At 41.5% G+C, this 18,525-nt stretch overlaps 2 protein-coding genes across 3 annotated transcripts; one reads left to right on the top strand and one right to left on the bottom strand.

Moving 5' to 3' along the window:
* Window positions 1-2,338: 2,338 nt before the first annotated feature.
* Window positions 2,339-9,592, bottom strand: rpl15 (ribosomal protein L15). Its single transcript, XM_084080124.1, has 4 exons — window positions 9,558-9,592; window positions 7,246-7,427; window positions 5,768-5,904; window positions 2,339-2,728 (listed from the first exon to the last, which is right to left on the bottom strand). The coding sequence occupies exons 2-4, from the start codon at window positions 7,415-7,417 to the stop codon at window positions 2,423-2,425; spliced, it is 615 nt and encodes a 204-aa protein (XP_083936250.1). The 5' UTR covers window positions 7,418-7,427; window positions 9,558-9,592; the 3' UTR covers window positions 2,339-2,422.
* Window positions 9,593-10,388: 796 nt separating this feature from the next.
* On the top strand, window positions 10,389-15,019 carry nkiras1 (NFKB inhibitor interacting Ras-like 1). 2 transcript variants are annotated; one of them, XM_084080141.1, is made up of 4 exons: window positions 10,389-10,486; window positions 12,015-12,114; window positions 13,330-13,571; window positions 14,597-15,019. In XM_084080141.1, the coding sequence occupies exons 2-4, from the start codon at window positions 12,021-12,023 to the stop codon at window positions 14,837-14,839; spliced, it is 579 nt and encodes a 192-aa protein (XP_083936267.1). In that variant the 5' UTR covers window positions 10,389-10,486; window positions 12,015-12,020; the 3' UTR covers window positions 14,840-15,019. The 2 variants fall into 2 exon arrangements, with proteins under 2 accessions (XP_083936267.1, XP_083936266.1); XM_084080140.1 differs by lacking the exon at window positions 10,389-10,486 and adding an exon at window positions 11,562-11,636 and having other exon boundaries at window positions 12,039-12,114.
* Window positions 15,020-18,525: the final 3,506 nt, after the last annotated feature.

Raw genomic sequence — 18,525 nt, 5'->3', positions numbered from 1 at the left:
ACAATATCACACATCTGTCAATCAAACCTAATTATGGATAATAGCTGAACGTGTTCAGTGGAGGACGGTCTGGGTACCACGAGGTTATACTGCCACCTAGTGGTCATTATGATGTATGGATAGAGCCTGTAGAATGGAAGGATGGGGGAAAATATGATTCTGTTCATATCAAATAAGCCTAAATAAAACCCTAACTAAAGATGTATCATGTCTCTATAAATAAACTAAAGATGTATCATGTCACTATAATGGTTCAGTACCCTGTGATGAAGAATGTGACACATAATCAAAGTTGGAATATTGTATAGCATCATTTACAATGGCAAAATGCTCTACCGCTCAAGGTATTTGAACATACTTTTGTTATATTATAACATGGAACCTCATTTTATCAATCATACCAAAAAATAAAACTGCAATTGAACTGTTCTTAAAATGTATTAAATGTTGGATTCAATGGTTTCATGCTAATATGAATTAATTTGACATACAGTATACAGTATATCATTCAGAAAATACTTGATTGACTGACTGGTACTGAATGGTCAAAGTTTGGTTACTTTTCCATGATCATATTATCTAAATAAATGACAATTCAAAATGCTGTTTATTGGCTGAACTTCATAGATGGCGTTCAGTCACTCTGATGAGTGAACAGACATGATGAAAACCTTGACCATATAATGAAATGTCTTTAAGATCCAATGTTTATAGAAAGGTTTTTAGATCAGTCACTGCCTTGAGAGCTGTTTATCTTCATATCAGCTGTAACAGGCAAACGTTTCAAATTCATTTGTTGACTAGATCTTTCATTTATAAACACATCGCAGGTCTGTTGCTTTCATCTACAGGGCAGGAATTCCTTATTTTACCTGTGAATAACACTCAAGAATCTGTTGAATCAAAGTTATTTTGATGCAGAATTAACACATTGGTCCTGCTTTAAATGTAATGTATAACCACACCATAACCAGCTTTAAATGTAATGTATAACCACACTATAACCAGCTTTAAATGTAATTTAACCACCACACCATATAACCAGCTTTAAATGTAATGTATAACCACACTATAACCAGCTTTAAATGTAATGTATAACCACACTATAACCAGCTTTAAATGTAATGTATAACCACACTATAACCAGCTTTAAATGTAATGTATAACCACACTATAACCAGCTTTAAATGTAATATAACCACCACACCATAGAACCAGCTCTAAATGTAATGTATAACCAGCACATGTGTGTACAATGGTAACTAAAGGCATTTTACCCTCCACAGTAAGTCACCCTCATTGGTATGTTGAAGCAGATTGTGAAACTGTTGGTTAAAGACCTCTCCCACTTTCTCTTTAGCAAACTAGAAAATATACCATTTGATTCAATCAGGAGAAAACATACAGGATGAATAAGTGAAATTGATGAAACATTTCATGTCTGAAGAGCTGGAGAGACCCTAACCCTGACCCGTTACTGAACAAAGAGACATGAAGACACCCCTTTCTGAACCAAGTTAACACTTTAGCAGTGACTATGGAGCTTTAACTTTTTAACAAACACCATGTTCCAACAACAACACGTCCATCTTTAAGGCCAACCCCCTCACCTAAACACAGGGTTCCCACACATGTTTAACAATGAATTTTCAAAACTTTTCCATAACTTTTCCAAAGTATTTAACCCCATTTCCAGGACTATAGAAATCATACAGTGCAATAATGACTCTTAAACCAGTGTGCCATCAATGGCCCAAGACGGACTCGAGCGAAGGTGTCATGTGACAAACAGATCTACAAGCTAACAACGTATCAAGTAACACTGCATTTTACCACATTTTACCTGTCTTTCACCTAATGTTTGACAAAAACAATGTATTTCGTTGCTGTCGGGGAGAAACCTCTCATCTGCAGTGTCACACAAAAGCATCAAAAGTAGCAGATCTACAAGCTCGAAACGCGGCGCGAAGCGACGCGTTTCGAGCTTGTAGATCTGCTACTTTTGACATTTTAGAATTTGACTCCTGAAAACTAACAGTTTTGAACATTTTCCAAACCATTTGATTAATTCCAAACCTTTTTCCAGGGCCTGAAAAACTGTTTTTCTAATTTCAAAATATTTCCAGGATTTTCATGACCGTGGGAACCCTGTAAACATTACATCAACACACACACAGACCATCTTTAAGGCCAATCCCCTCACCTAAACATTACATTAACACACACACAGACCATCTTTAAGGCCAAACCCCTCACCTAAACATTACATCAACACACACACAGACCATCTTTAAGGCCAATCCCCTCACCTAAACATTACATTAACACACAGACCATCTTGTCACCATAAAACGGTTTATTTCTCTCAAATGTACAAATGCCATCAGCGCTGCGGTTAACGATAACGGTGCAGCTTGCAGGGTTAACGATAGCGGTGCAGCTGCAGGGTGTTGCGTCTCTTCCAGGCGGCGCGGCGGGAGCCCCCGATGGTCATGTGGAAGCGGTGACCCTTGCCCAGGCCACGGCTCTTCTTGCCGGCGGAGGTCAGGCCACGCATCTCGCGGTGCTTGTGCACGGCCTGGGTGATCCACTGGGTGTCAGGGTTACGTCTGATGGCCTTGTGGAAGGTGTCGATGAGGATCACCTCGAAGAACTTGTAGGTGGAGTCCTCGCCCACCCAGTAGGAGTTCAGCACCCTGAGACCCCCACAGTGACGCCCAGCACGCTCCTATGAGGAGAGGAACACAGAGACTGTCAGTGTCACACACATTAATATGAACTACACACTGTTAACACACTCCTATGAGGAGAGGAGGAGCACAGGGGATGTCAGTCACACACATAAAAAACAAATAACGCACATCCTCCGTTCTTTTGGCGCTGAGCTTTAACTGTAAAGACAGTAATAATGAGAAAAAAGATAGGGCTCGCAACTCACTTTTGTGCTCCAGGTTTTATTCAAACAAAATACATGGATTAAAGCTAGTTTAAATCTCACGACTGAAAATGTCCTGATGTGCGATTTGTGAAACCGTGTGAAAGGACACACACTAGCGCCGATTCCTAAACAAAGAATACAATATGTACAATTAGGATGCTTTAGTAATATTGTTCCTGCCGTTCTACATACTGCCGACCATGTGAAGAAATCACAGATTGAGGCTTTAACCTTTGCTTTTATATGAAATATCCGAGACGATTAAGATGGAAGATGCTCCTGAACATATTGCTAGTTTGACCACTTCAAATGCTCTAATATGACAATAACCGAAAATAGCCTTTGAGAGCTTGTAGATCGGCTATTTTTGCTGCGCAACATGCTTCCATAGAAGACATGCTGGCTTCCATGGAATCCAAATGACTGAAATCAGTCTTAGCGACTGAGAACTTTAATCCATGAAAATAGCTCAGCTGTTTTGTTTGAATAAAACCTGGAGCACAAAAGTGTGTTGCGAGCCCTATCTTTTTCTCAGACACACCAGACACACACACACACACACTGATATGAACTACACTACACCAGTGGTTCTCAAACTTTTTCATGTCAAGGACCCCCAAATTGACACTTATTAGCCCGCGGACCCCCATTTGAAAAGATATGCCAGGGACCCCCATAAGAGAAGAGGTTTACGGCTCTAGCAGTGATTTTCAACTATTTCAATTTCAAGGACCCCCAGTTTAACATGCATTAGAGGCTGCGGACCCCCATTTAATGGCATTTTTATCTCTGGGACCCCAATTTATATTGTAAAATCAATGTTAATGTAACTCTGAGAGTGTACAAATGGAACCACATGGACCCGTTAGGGTCCATTTGGTTCCATTTGTACACTCTCAGAGTTACACACCCATAAGGGTCCATTTGGTTCCTGTCCATAATTTAGCTGGGGACCCCCTGGAACCCCTGGGGGTCCCCGGACCCCACTTTGAGAACCAATGCACTACACTATGTTAACACGCTCCTATGAGGAGAACAACAACACCACACAGACTGTCAGTGTCACACACACACACACACACACACAGACAGATATGAACTACACTACACACTCAATGTTAACACGCTCGTATGAGGAGAGGAGGAACACAAGGAATGTCAGTGTCACACACCTTTGTGTTTCCCGTTTAAATCTGCTGCTGAGACAATCAAATGAAGCCGTGTGTAAAGGAACAGACAGGGTGCATCCACACATGTACGTCAAGTTGACGCTGCGGTCACAAGCCCTTTGTTCCGGTTCTGCCCGTTACTTCATCCATTAAACTTGGACCTAATTACCAATATGCTTTACAGACGGACGTCGGGACGGAACGTCCGGTTTTTAACTTAACATGGGAGTGGATGGGACCAGTAACAACCTCTTGTGTTTCCACACATTAATAAAACCTAAGTTATTCTTATTCTTTGATCATGGACCACAGTCCAGTATGAACATTAACTGGCTGCTGGAAGTCTGTTTACAACAGTAGAAGCAGCATTAAATCAGCTGACTGACAGTAATGACACTGAGGTGTTTGTGGGCCTTCATGTATTCTATGTCAGGGTGTAGATCCATGCTGCCAACAGGCCTCACACACTGAACCCCCATGAAGGGGGGGGTGTGTGTGTGTGTGGGGGGGGGGGGGGGGGGGGGGGGGGCATTAAAATGAGGAGCACAAATCTACACCAGTATGCAGTAAACCTGATGGAAGGCGGTGTAACATTCTGCAGGAGAACAAATGTTTTGCAGACAGTCTTGAGATGCAGGAGCTCTTATAAATGTGATGTTTGTGATCAACAGGAGTGTTTTTCAGCCTAAAACATCCTGGTTTAATTCACATCATTCATTCATTCTGGACGTTTTGCACAAACCAAAAGCTTCCACTGTTTGGTTTCTGCAAAACGCCCACATGTGACTCTACACCAAGAACACAACTCTACACCATGAACACAACTCTACACCAAGAACACAACTCTACACCATGAACACAACTCTACACCATGAACACAACTCTACACCAAGAACACAACTCTACACCATGAACACAACTCTACACCATGAACACAACTCTACACCAAGAACACAACTCTACACCAAGAACACAACTCTACACCATGAACACAACTCTACACCAAGAACACAACTCTACACCATGAACACAACTCTACACCATGAACACAACTCTACACCAAGAACACAACTCTACACCAAGAACACAACTCTACACCATGACCACAACTCTACCAGTACAACTCTACACCATGAACACAACTCTACACCAAGAACACAACTCTACACCATGAACACAACTCTACCAGTACAACTCTACACCAAGAACACAACTCTACACCATGAACACAACTCTACCATTACAACTCTACACCAAGAACACAACTCTACACCAAGAACACAACTCTACACCATGAACACAACTCTACACCATGAAGGCTTTTCTTCCAGGACAGACGACCTCCTTCCTTCACTTTGTGACGTTTAGTATCTTGACTGACTGTTAGGATGTGACAAAGTCATGTCTGTATAACAACACAGTACAGTCTCACCACTGAACGCTCCTACTGAGCACCTAACGCTCCTACTGAGCACCTAACGCTCCTACTGAGCACCAAGCGGTCCTACTGAGCACCTAACGCTCCTACTGAGCACCAAGCGGTCGCACTGAGCTACACTGGCATTGTCACACTAACAGTGAGAGAGTTAAAGTCTTTAATGTCTTAATGTCACAGCTAACAGTGAAAGTCTTTCACAGATTGAACGTTGATGTATCTCACCTCGGCGGTGGACTGCAGGCTGCGGGCGAACTTGATCTGGTTGACTCCATGGTGAACCGGCTTGCCGTAGGTCGCTCCCTTTGGCACGGGGCGTTTACGCCCGCCACGGCGCACACGGATACGGTAGATGACGTAACCTGTTGGAACACAACACAGGAGGAGGAGGTTCAGGTTAAAGATAAGTTAATGTTCTATATTCTTCATATGGTGTTTGTTCAGTAACAGGGTTTTTATGTCTCTCCAGCTCTTTAATAAACACAATACATTTAAAGGTCAGGATATCAATTTCATCCAATCAGGAGAGAGAACTGATACAGATACAAGATAAACAAGAGCACACAAACTGGAACAGCTGATAAATGTCTGTTATTTAGTTCTATTTGTACACTCAAGAGTTAAAGACCTGTAAGGGTCCATTTGGTTCTATTAGTACACTCAGAGTTAAAGACCTGTAAGGGTCCATTTGGTTCTATTAGTACACAGAGTTGTAGACCTGTAAGGGTCCATTTGGTTCCATTAGTACACTCAGAGTTAAAGACCTGTAAGGGTCCATTTGGTTATATTAGTACACTCAGAGTTAAAGACCTGTAAGGGTCCATTTGGTTCCATTAGTACACTCAGAGTTGAAGACCTGTAAGGGTCCATTTGGTTCCATTAGTACACTCAGAGTTGAAGACCTGTAAGGGTCCATTTGGTTCCATTAGTACACTCAGAGTTGAAGACCTGTAAGGGTGTAATTGGAACCTCCATATAGGTATAGTCAACTCTCTCAGTGCCAAGCCCCGAGTTATCCCAAGTCTTTTCTGAATGCCCTCAGTGCCAGAACGAGAAATCCCGAGTTTTTACTTAATGTTGTTTTATAGACTTGAATCTGAAGGGAGCAGTTAAACTGCAGCACAAACGGATACGGAAATAATGGATTTAACGTCATTCCGTTCCGTCGAGTCCATGTTTGTAGTTTTTTTTTTCTTTCGCCTGTATCTGTTCTTTTTTTTGGGTCCTTTTTTCCGAGGAGACGCGTGTTTCCAACGGCCTGTAGGGAAGGGGACACTATAGCTCCGGATGCAATGTTTTGCTTCCGGAGAAATAGTCAGAGACTCCTTCTCGGGAAACACACAGTGAATCGATGGATAAATATGGATCTAAACTTTTATGAAAACTTTAAAAACACAACCAAAAAAAAACGCTCGAAAATCGCTAGGCACTGGGTGAGTACATTATGAAAATACTCTGGCAGTAAGAGAATTAAGGGACCCTTAAGCAATAAGCACTCACCCTGCTTGGCCTTGTATCATATAGTAGAGTTATAGAACACTCACCCTGCTTGGCCTTGTATCATATAGTAGAGTTATAGAACACTCACCCTGCTTGGCCTTGTATCATATAGTAGAGTTATAGAACACTCACCCTGCTTGGCCTTGTATCATATAGTAGAGTTATAGGTCTTGTATCATATAGTAGAGTTATAGAACACTCACCCTGCTTGGCCTTGTACCCCAGCCTGCGGGCCTTGTCGGGGCGGGTGGGCCGGGGGGCACGGTGCAGGTTGGACAGTTGGCGGTACTGCCAGCAGCGCACGCGCAGCAGGAAACGCATCACATCTGACTGCTTCTTACGCCACAACTCCTGCATGTACTTATACGCTCCCATCTCTGTTTATCTGAGGAGGAAGAACACCATCATCTTCATCAGTACCAGTCATTATTGTAACTTTAATCTATTAACCCATTAAGACCTGAAGCCGATTCTACATGTCTCCTAAATCTCAAAAGTTTTCTGGAAAACGTTTGTTTCTATATCAGTGGTGCTCAATCTTTTTCATGTCAAGGACCCCCAAAATTATATGTATTTGGCCGTGGACCCCCATCAAAATATTTTGTTCCAGGGACCCCCAGAAGAAGATTTGAGTTAAAAATGTTTGCTTTAAAACAATATATACTCAAAGATTTGCACACATTTTCACAATTTTTCAAAAATAGCAGATCTACAAGCTCTGCTATTTTTGAATAGCCCAAAGTGTAAAATAATGCTTTTTAGCTCAAATCTAAAAATGAGACAGTTTCAGGTCTTAATGGGTTAAGACCGGGGACGCATCCGTGTCATTTTAGATGTCTAACAATTCAAAAATAGCAGATCTACAAGCTCAGCGGCACAGGCTTTTAGATCTGCTATTTCTTAAAAGTCTTGACGGTATGTGCAAATCTTTGAATATATATTTTTTTAAATGGATCATTTTTAACTCATTTAAATATTTTGAGATGGGGGTCTGTGGTCAAATACATGTCATTTTGGGGGTCCTTGACATGGAGAAGTTGGAGCACCACTGATACAGCAACCACCAATTAACCAACATGATATGTATTTGGCCGTGGACCCTAACCCAACATCAACAGGTCTGTCATTTAATGTAATATTCTACATTAAACTACAGTTCAGTGACCTGCCTCTAGTGGTCAACATTTAGCTCATAATTATTCACTTTGGACATTAGATCTATAGTTTATCCTTAAGAGAAGAACCCATCATGTACAATAACACCAAACATTAATGTAATTATTATACCAGACTTTATCTGCAGCCTCATGCCAGGCTAGTTAATAAATACTCTATATATGCTGCATAAACCTGTGGTTCTCAAACTTTTTCATGTCAAGGACCCCCAAATTGACACTTATTAGCCCGTGGACCCCCATTTGAAAAGATATGCCAGGGACCCCCATAAGAGAAGATCTTTACGGCTCTATAGCAGTGATTCTCAACCATTTTAATGGGACCCCTAGTTTGACATGCATTAGGGCTGTGGACCCCCATTTAATGGCATTTCTATCTCTGGGACCCCAATTCATATTGTAAAATCAATGTTAATCTAACTCTGAGAGTGTACAAATAGACAAGTGTACAAATGGAACCAAATGGTCCATTTGTACACTCTCAGAGTTACAGACCCATAAGGGTCCATTTGGTTCCTATCCATCATTTAACTGGGGACCCCCTGGAACCCCCTCAAGTACCCCTGGGGGGGTCCCCAGACACCACTTTGAGAACCAACAATATAAATCACAATACTACAAATATACAGAACTTCATCATGACACATATTAATGAAATACCAACGACACATTGTCCCATATTATAATGTATTATAATATATTATTGTATGAATTAACTGCTCATAAACTTGCTCTGCAGGAACAACGTCTTGAACTAGACAGTAACTAAAGACTATATTAATCATTATTTACACAGACAGAGCCATAAGGATAGAGTTTAATCTATAATGTAATCAGAGTAGTTTAATCTATAATGTAATCAGAGTAGTTTAATCTACAATGTAATCACAGTTATGTTATTATGATCACATGCTTTTATCCTCGTTATAAATGGCTGGTGTCTGGCTAACGTTAGCTTGGCTGCTAGGAGGCGTATAGACAGCTTTTAATGACTCTTTATATTGTGTTCACACATTCACCGTTACTATAATAATATACAGACATATTTAATGTAAACGCGACTAACTAAGCCGTTAATTATTCACATTTCATCTAGTTCTATGAGAGCAGTGATGCTAATCAGTAGCAACATCCTGGGCTACACGGAGCCGACACAACCCAGACATTGATGTCCATAATGTGTTACTTTTACATCATCCAGTTAAATAATATCTAGTCCATCTGGGCCCTCATCATGTCCTTTATTAATAACGCTGATATTATAGATGGATGACGGTGTTTTAATAACAGATTTTAATGGATACGGTTTGATATAAAAGGCATGAAAATACAGCGCTTACATGATGGCGTCGCAGCCGGAAAGGAAAGACAGAACGTACCCACAATGCTTTATGATGACGTCGTGACGTTGACGGCGCGCTTCCTATGCGCAAGTGTTCGTGGGAAATGTAGTTTATTACGCCAAAGCTAGATTTTTCACAAGCACGGGCGGACGCACGCACACAATCACACACGCATGCACGCGCGCACGCACGCATGCACACACACACACACACACACACACACACACACACACACACACACACACACACACACACACACACACAGCATCGTATTTTATTGTTTACACAAATCATTATAGCCTAATGTAGCCTACAACGGCCAAAAAGAAACATAACTACAAATTTGTAGTTCTGTTTCTTTTGGTTATTTTTTTCCCCCCCTATGACACTTTCTGATGTGACCAAAATGTCATAAAAACAATAATAATATAATAATAATAATATAATAATCCACTTCAGTAGCATGTCAGTCAAATAAAATAAAATACGTGTTTTTGATACGTGTTTTTTGAAAAAAGCACATGAAAGTACAGTTCAATACAAGCTGTTAATAGGATTTAAAACCCAAGAAAACCATTGGCTTGTTTCATTGAGATATATACACTACTATTCAGAACATCATAAAAACAGTTACCAGTAAAATTAATATCAATATAATTTTCAGACTGTTCATGTCGTTATTATTATTATTATTAATATCATTATAATAATAATAATTATTATTATTAATAATATTATTAATAGTATTATTATTTAGTATTATTATTATTATGTCCCTGGCAACCACGTGGGGTCGCGCATGCGCATCAGTGTGTAATCGGTCAGAATGGCTGCCATGGTGACAGAGTGTTGTTTATGATCATTAAACTGATCTATGGTTATGTTTATGGTTATGATCTTCATCCTGAAGCATTCAGCCTCCATCAGTAAGTTATTAAACATTATATTATATTATATTCATAACATTTAATGCTGTTTGAGCCGCTATGAACAGGTTGATGCTGTTAGCCTCTTAGCTAGTGCTTGTGTTTACATTGATCTGTGAGACCAGGGGTCCCCGGACCCCCAACCTAAAGGGTACAGATGGAACCACATGGATGGACCCCCAGACACCGTTACACAGTGACTCTGGTGGTGGTCCCCGGACCACACGTTGAGAACCAGTCATGTAAATGATCGTATAAATCAAACAGCTGGTTTTGAAGACGTGACTTTGTTTTTAAAATATTTCTATATTATTAATGTTATTAAAGGGTTATGATTATATCTATGATATCATATTTTACAGCTTATCATGGGTAAAGGTTAGCTGTAGTATAATACAACTCTCGTAGACGTATTTATGATTCTGACGTTTTCAATCTACGAGAGTTGTAGGGTTCACCCCCCATGGAGACATGGACTTTCTGCACTATACCCCGCAGACACTCCAAACATGTACACATTGAAAATAAAGGTGCTTAGCCCCACATCCCTAATGTTAACTGTCACTACGGGGTAGTAGTTTAATGTAATAATCCATATCTTTCAATAAAGAAGTGTTTTAATGCCGTCTGTGGCCGATTCTGACGGAAGTTCCCAATGGGCGGTAGTGAGGGGTAGTGACGGGGCGCATCCGGTGAAACCCGGAATTACACTAAATGTAAACAGGAAGTAAACGACGGTGAAAAAATGGCGTTCGGCCACAGACGGCATTAAAACACTTCTTTATTGAAAGATATGGATTATTACATTAAACTACTACCGCGTAGAGACAGTTAACATTAGGGGCTTGGGGGTTAGCACCTTTATTTTCAATGTGTACATGTTTGGAGTATCTGCGGGGCATAGTGCAGAAAGTCCATGTCTCCATGGGGGGTGAACCCTACAACTCTCGTAGATTGAAAACGTCAGAATCATAAATACGTCTACGAGAGTTGTATTATACTACAGCTAGGTAAAGGTTATAGTTATGATAACATACAGTTATAACTATATTATAATATTTTTCAGGTTATCATGGGTAAAGGTTATGGTTATAACTGTAACATATTATAATGTCATATGTTACAGGTTATCATGGGTAAAGGCTGTAAGGTAGTGGTGTGTGGACATGATAACACATAGTTATAACTATATTATAATATGTTACAGGTTATCATGGGTAAAGGCTGTAAGGTAGTGGTGTGTGGACATGATAACACATAGTTATAACTATATTATAATATGTTACAGGTTATCATGGGTAAAGGCTGTAAGGTAGTGGTGTGTGGACATGATAACACATAGTTATTATAATGTCATATGTTACAGGTTATCATGGGTAAAGGCTGTAAGGTAGTGGTGTGTGGACATGATGACATATAGTTATAACTATATTATAATATGTTACAGGTTATCATGGGTAAAGGCTGTAAGGTAGTGGTGTGTGGACATGATAACACATAGTTATTACTATATTATAATATGTTACAGGTTATCATGGGTAAAGGCTGTAAGGTAGTGGTGTGTGGACAAGCATCTGTGGGGAAAACTGCCATCCTGGAGCAGCTGCTGTATGGAAGTCATACTGTAGGTGAGTTATTGTTATTGTATTGTTTGGGGGTCAGTAACATATAGTAGTAAGGTTAGGATTGATATGATATGATATAGGATAGGATAGAATAGGATAGATATTATGTTGTCGTGGATATACAGTACTCTATCTCCTGTTAAAACTACTTTGAATGTTGCATATTTTAGCTTGTATTTTTTATAATTACAGTATATATTGTTAGCATAGTGATAGTCTGTGGAATACAAGAACCCTCGCCCCAAAACACGCTCGCCTTGGGTCAAACAAGCGGAAGAAATGTGGGCGAGTGTGTTTTGGGGCGACTCGGTTACTAACTCTGGGGAGCAACTTTTCACTGAACATCAAACACATCATTGTATAAGAGACAAATAAATACAATAAAAAATCTACTAAAAAATCTATTTAAAAAAAATCTAAATATACCAAGAATTAAGAAGAGTTTATTATTCTTGGAATAAGACATTAGTTATTTCTCATAAAGGCAACATACAGTACATATATACTGTATACACATACAGTATATTATATATATATAATATACAGTACATATATACTGTATACACATACAGTATATTATATATATAATATACAGTACATATATACTGTATACACATTATGTGTATACAGTATATATGTACTGTATATTATATATATATAATATACTGTATGTGACATACAGTATATTCTGTACCTGATAGCAAAGCCATGCTCATTGGATTGGATCAGTCACTATCTGATTGGTTATTATAGTATTAGAAACCAGACAGTCTTTTTTGGCTCCACATAGAAACACAACTCATCCCACAATAATAAGCCAAGAAATATAAGTAAATAAAAGAAAATAATTCACTCAAGAATCATCTTTTATTCACATCACAGTTTTACAGGTGGAAAGAATTAGGTTAGATTGTGTTTTGGTGCGTACTCCATCGTTTGTAGTTTTCAGAAAAGGCAAGACAGATGGAGGAAGAAGAAAGAACAGGGTAGAAACAGGTCAAAACAATAATCAGAAATATTATGATAATTAACTATTGACAAATAAAACTAGTTAATAGGACACCTTAGATCAGTGGTTCTCAAACTTTTTCATGTCAAGGACCCTCAAATTGACACTTATTAGCTTGTGGACCCCCATTTGAAAAGATATGCCAGGGACCCCCATAAGAGAAGATTTTTTACGGCTCTAGCAGTGATTCTCAACCATTTTAATTTCAGGTTCAGAATCCAACGAGACCCAGGAGGACGTCTACGTTGCCTCTGTGGAGACGGACCGCGGCGTGAAGGAACAGTTGCGTCTGTACGACACCAGGGGGCTCCACGACGGCCTGGAGCTGCCCAAACACTACTACTCTGTGGCGGACGGCTTCGTGCTGGTCTACAGCGTGGACAGCTTCGAGTCCTTCAAGAGGGTGGACATCCTGAAGAAAGAGATAGACAAGTCCAGAGACAAGAAAGAGGTGAGTCCTTCAAGAAGAAAGAGATAGACAAGTCCAGAGACAAGAAAGAGGTGAGTCCTTCAAGAAGAAAGAGATAGACAAGTCCAGAGACAAGAAAGAGGTGAGTCCTTCAAGAAGAAAGAGATAGACAAGTCCAGAGACAAGAAAGAGGTGAGTCCTTCAAGAAGAAAGAGATAGACAAGTCCAGAGACAAGAAAGAGGTGAGTCCTTCAAGAAGAAAGAGATAGACAAGTCCAGAGACAAGAAAGAGGTGAGTCCTTCAAGAAGAAAGAGATAGACAAGTCCAGAGACAAGAAAGAGGTGCACCCTGCAACCATGGCCATTTAATCACTGTTTATGGTTAGACATAAGGTATGTCTACATCATTAGTTCTCAAAGTGGGGTCCGGGGACCCCCAGGGGTACTTGAGGGGGTTCCAGGGGGTCCCCAGCTAAATGATGGATAGGAACCAAATGGACCCTTATGGGTCTGTAACTCTGAGAGTGTCCAAATGGAACCAAATGGACCCTAACGGGTCCATTTGGTTCCATTTGTACACTCTCAGAGTTAAATTAACATTGATTTTACAATATGAATTGGGGTCCCAGAGATATAAATGCCATTAAATGGGGGTCCGTAGCCCTAATGCATGTCAAACTGGGGGGTCCTTGAAATTAAAATGGTTGAGAATCACTGTTAGAGAGCCGTACAAATCTTCTCTTATGGGGGTCCCTGGCATATCTTTACAAATGGGGGTCCGCGGGCTAATACGTGTCAATTTGGGGGTCCTTGACATGAAAAAGTTTGAGAACTACTGGTCTACATAACAGTATGTATAGAGGTTAGACATAAGGTAGGTCTACATAGAGGTTAGGCATAAGGCTATGTGAGACCCTCATTCAAATCCCGGGGAGACTTATGAAACTTACGGCTTGTAGCTTTACAATATAGTACTGTATATGACATGTTATAGTTACTGTGTGTGTGTGTGTGTGTGTGTGTGTGTGTGTGTGTGTGTGTGTGTGTGTGTGTGTGTGTGTGTAAAGGTGACGGTCATCGTTCTGGGGAATAAGACAGACCTGGGGGAGCGTCGTCAGGTGGAACAGGAGGCGGCCCAGCAGTGGGCGAGGAGCGAGAAGGTGAAGCTGTGGGAGGTGAGCGTGACGGAGCGCTCCTCACTCATAGAACCCTTCACTCTGCTCACCTCCCGCCTCACACAGCCTCAGAGCAAGTCTGCCTTCCCTCTGCCTGGACGCAAGAGCAAAGGAACCTCCTCCAATGACATCTGACCCCTGTTCTCCTCTCTGGAACCTCCTCCAATGACATCTGAGCCCTGTTCTCCTCTCTGGAACCTCCTCCAATGACATCTGAGCCCTGTTCTCCTTCTAGAACCTCCTCCAATGACATCTGACCCCTGTTCTCCTCTCTGGAACCTCCTCCAATGACATCTGACCTGTGTTCTCCTCCCTGGAACCTCCTCCAATGACATCTGAGCCCTGTTCTCCTCCCTGGAACCTCCTCCAATGACATCTGAGCCCTGTTCCCCTCTCTGGAACCTCCTCCAATGACATCTGACCCCTGTTCTCCTCCCTGGAACCTCCTCCAATGACATCTGACCCCTGTTCTCCTCTCTGGAACCTCCTCCAATGACATCTGACCCCTGTTCTCCTCCCTGGAACCTCCTCCAATGACATCTGAGCCCTGTTCTCCTTCTAGAACCTCCTCCAATGACATCTGACCCCTGTTCTCCTCTCTGGAACCTCCTCCAATGACATCTGACCTGTGTTCTCCTCCCTGGAACCTCCTCCAATGACATCTGAGCCCTGTTCTCCTCCCTGGAACCTCCTCCAATGACATCTGACCCCTGTTCTCCTCCCTGGAACCTCCTCCAATGACATCTGACCCCTGTTCTCCTCTCTGGAACCTCCTCCAATGACATCTGAGCCCTGTTCTCCTCCCTGGAACCTCCTCCAATGACATCTGACCTGTGTTCTCCTCTCTGGAACCTCCTCCAATGACATCTGACCCCTGTTCTCCTCTCTGGAACCTCCTCCAATGACATCTGACCCCTGTTCTCCTCTCTAGAACCTCCTCCAATGACATCTGAGCCCTGTTCCCCTCTCTGGAACCTCCTCCAATGACATCTGACCCCTGTTCTCCTCCCTGGAACCTCCTCCAATGACATCTGACCCCTGTTCTCCTCTCTGGAACCTCCTCCAATGACATCTGAGCCCTGTTCTCCTCCCTGGAACCTCCTCCAATGACATCTGAGCCCTGTTCCCCTCTCTGGAACCTCCTCCAATGACATCTGACCTGTGTTCTCCTCTCTGGAACCTCCTCCAATGACATCTGACCCCTGTTCTCCTCTCTGGAACCTCCTCCAATGACATCTGACCCCTGTTCTCCTCTCTGGAACCTCCTCCAATGACATCTGAGCCCTGTTCTCCTCTCTGGAACCTCCTCCAATGACATCTGAGCCCTGTTCTCCTCTCTAGAACCTCCTCCAATGACATCTGACCTGTGTTCTCCTCTCTGGAACCTCCTCCAATGACATCTGACCTGTGTTCTCCTCTCTGGAACCTCCTCCAATGATATCTGAGCCCTGTTCTCCTTCCTGTTCTCCTTGTTGGAACCGTGTTCCAACCTCTCAACCATTGAGGTTCTGCTCCATCGTCCTTCATCTTGTATTATCGGCACAAATAGCTGAAACAACGGTAAACAAAACGTGCTTCTCATGGTTGAGATAATGATTCAGGGAGTAAATGATGGGGTTAGAGGTTAGGGGTTAGGGGTTAGGGTTAGGGTCACATACAGTCATCAGGGTTAGGGTTAGAGGTTAGAGGTTAGGGGTTAGGGTCACATACAGTCATCAGGAGGATGAAAACAGAAGCTCCTCCAGGAGATCAAATGTCTCCAGTTTGAAGTGTCTCGGGCGCAAACACACACCGGGTGTCTTGTTCTGAAGCCGAGGAGAAGGAGCTACACACACACACACACACACACACACACACACACACACACACACACACACACCTCATTGTCTTATATTTTTAGACATATTTAGTCTTACGTCATACATATGTCTTACAGTAGATCTCCTAGACCATAGGCGTCTTTCAGGGGTCTCCAGCTAAATGGCTGACAGTTAGGAACCAAATGGACCCTTATGGGTCTGTAACTCTGAGAGTGTACAACAAACCCTTATGGGCCCATTTGGGTGTTTGGTTGAACATTTTAACAGTTTACATGTTAGAAATCATTGTTTACCTTTTAGTAGATGCTCTTACCAAGAGCAGCTTACAGAGACACAGCACCCATGGGTGCTGTGTCTATGAAGACACAGTCTATGAAGACATATATGAAACCACCACAAATTCAGATACAAATGTAAATTGTGGTTAAAGTCAACAATCAAATGCAACCATATTCATTATTATGAATCACCCTGGATGATTAGAAATGATATCTCATGAGTTATGGCTTATATGAGTTATATTATGATATTATGAGTGATATCTCATGAGTTATGGCTTATATGAGTTATATTATGATATTATGAGTGATATCTCATGAGTTATGGCATTTAATGCAACAAACTGGGATCCTTGAAAATAAAGGGTTTCAGCTGTAGAGACAGATGTCAGGCTGACCACATGAAGTGTGGTTTCACATGGAAGCCACACCGTTATTAAGAATACAAGAACGCTCGCCCCAAAACACGCTCTACCCGGGTCAAATCCGGCGACTTCGGAATAAATAAACTAAACCTAACCTTATTCCTAATCTTAACCTCAGTAAACTATGTCTAAACCTAACCTTATTCCTAACCTTAACCTCAGTAAAACTATGTCTAAACCTAACCTTATTCCTAACCTTAACCTCAGTAAAACTATGTCTAAACCTAACCTTATTCCTAATCTTAACCTCAGTAAACTATGTCTAAACCTAACCTTATTCCTAAACTTAACCTCAGTAAACTATGTCTAAACCTAAACTTATTCCTAAACATAACCTCAGTAAACTATGTCTAAACCTAACCTTATTCCTAAACATAACCTCAGTAAAACTATGTCTAAACCTAACCTTATTCCTAAACATAACCTCAGTAAAACTATGTCTAAACCTAACCTTATTCCTAACCTTAACCTCAGTAAAACGAATAGAAGAACCTCTGGGGGCGAGCAGTGTTTTGGGGCGAGCGTTCCGGTTACCGATATTAAACTTGTTTGTGATTTTTTGGCCCCCAGTTTACAACGTCATTTGTGTCATTTGTGTCATTTGTGTCATTTGTGTGATTGGATGAAGCATAAATGAGCTTCACTCTCTCACTGTGTGTCATTACGGCTCCTTGTTCCCTCTCCTTGTTACGTCTCCTTGTTCCCTCTCCTTGTTACGTCTCCTTGTTCCTCTGACAAGGTTGAGACATCGTCCTGCCAATGAAAACATCTGTAGTGACCTCTGACCTGGCAGCAATAATGTTTGTGCCACCGCCATGTACTGTCTGTCTGTCTGTCTGTCTGTCTGTCATAATGATTCCATACTGTCTGTCTGTCATAATGATTCCATACTGTCTGTCTGTCTGTCATAATGATTCCATACTGTCTGTCTGTCATAATGATTCCATACTGTCTGTCTGTCTGTCTGTCTGTCTGTCTGACATTTATGATTCCATACTGTCTGTCTGTCTGTCTGTCTGACATTAGTTGCACTCTAGTTGTGTTGCCTAGACTCCAACAGGAGGCTCAAAATAAAAACCTTGTAGACTACCGATAAGCCTGGCTTACAGCGTTAAGCCTGGTTTACAGCGATAAGCCTGGTTTACAGCGTTAAGCCTGGCTTACAGCGTTAAGCCTGGCTTACAGCGATAAACCTGGCTTACAGCGATAAACCTGGCTTACAGCGATAAGCCTGGCTTACAGCGTTAAGCCTGGCTTACAGCGATAAGCCTGGCTTACAGCGATAAGCCTGGCTTAAC

The sequence above is a fragment of the Gymnoscopelus microlampas genome, assembly GCF_963454915.1.
Source record: "Gymnoscopelus microlampas genome assembly, chromosome: 15".
In the NCBI taxonomy this organism is placed as follows: Eukaryota; Metazoa; Chordata; class Actinopteri; order Myctophiformes; family Myctophidae; genus Gymnoscopelus; species Gymnoscopelus microlampas.
The sequence above is the reverse complement of the archived record's forward strand: the minus strand, read 5'-3'. Positions and strand labels throughout refer to the sequence as shown.

Coding starts and splice junctions, on each gene's coding strand:
- rpl15 (XM_084080124.1), bottom strand. CDS start 7,417: ATGGGAGCGTATAAGTACATGCAGGAGTTGTGGCGTAAGAAGCAGTCA. Junction 5,905..7,245: donor GGGGTACAAGGCCAAGCAGG/GTGAGTGTTCTA, acceptor GTGTTCCAACAG/GTTACGTCATCTACCGTATC. Junction 2,729..5,767: donor GCCTGCAGTCCACCGCCGAG/GTGAGATACATC, acceptor CTCTCCTCATAG/GAGCGTGCTGGGCGTCACTG.
- nkiras1 (XM_084080140.1), top strand. CDS start 11,604: ATGTTACAGGTTATCATGGGTAAAGGCTGTAAG. Junction 11,637..12,038: donor TCATGGGTAAAGGCTGTAAG/GTAGTGGTGTGT, acceptor AAAGGCTGTAAG/GTAGTGGTGTGTGGACAAGC. Junction 12,115..13,329: donor GTATGGAAGTCATACTGTAG/GTGAGTTATTGT, acceptor TTTTAATTTCAG/GTTCAGAATCCAACGAGACC.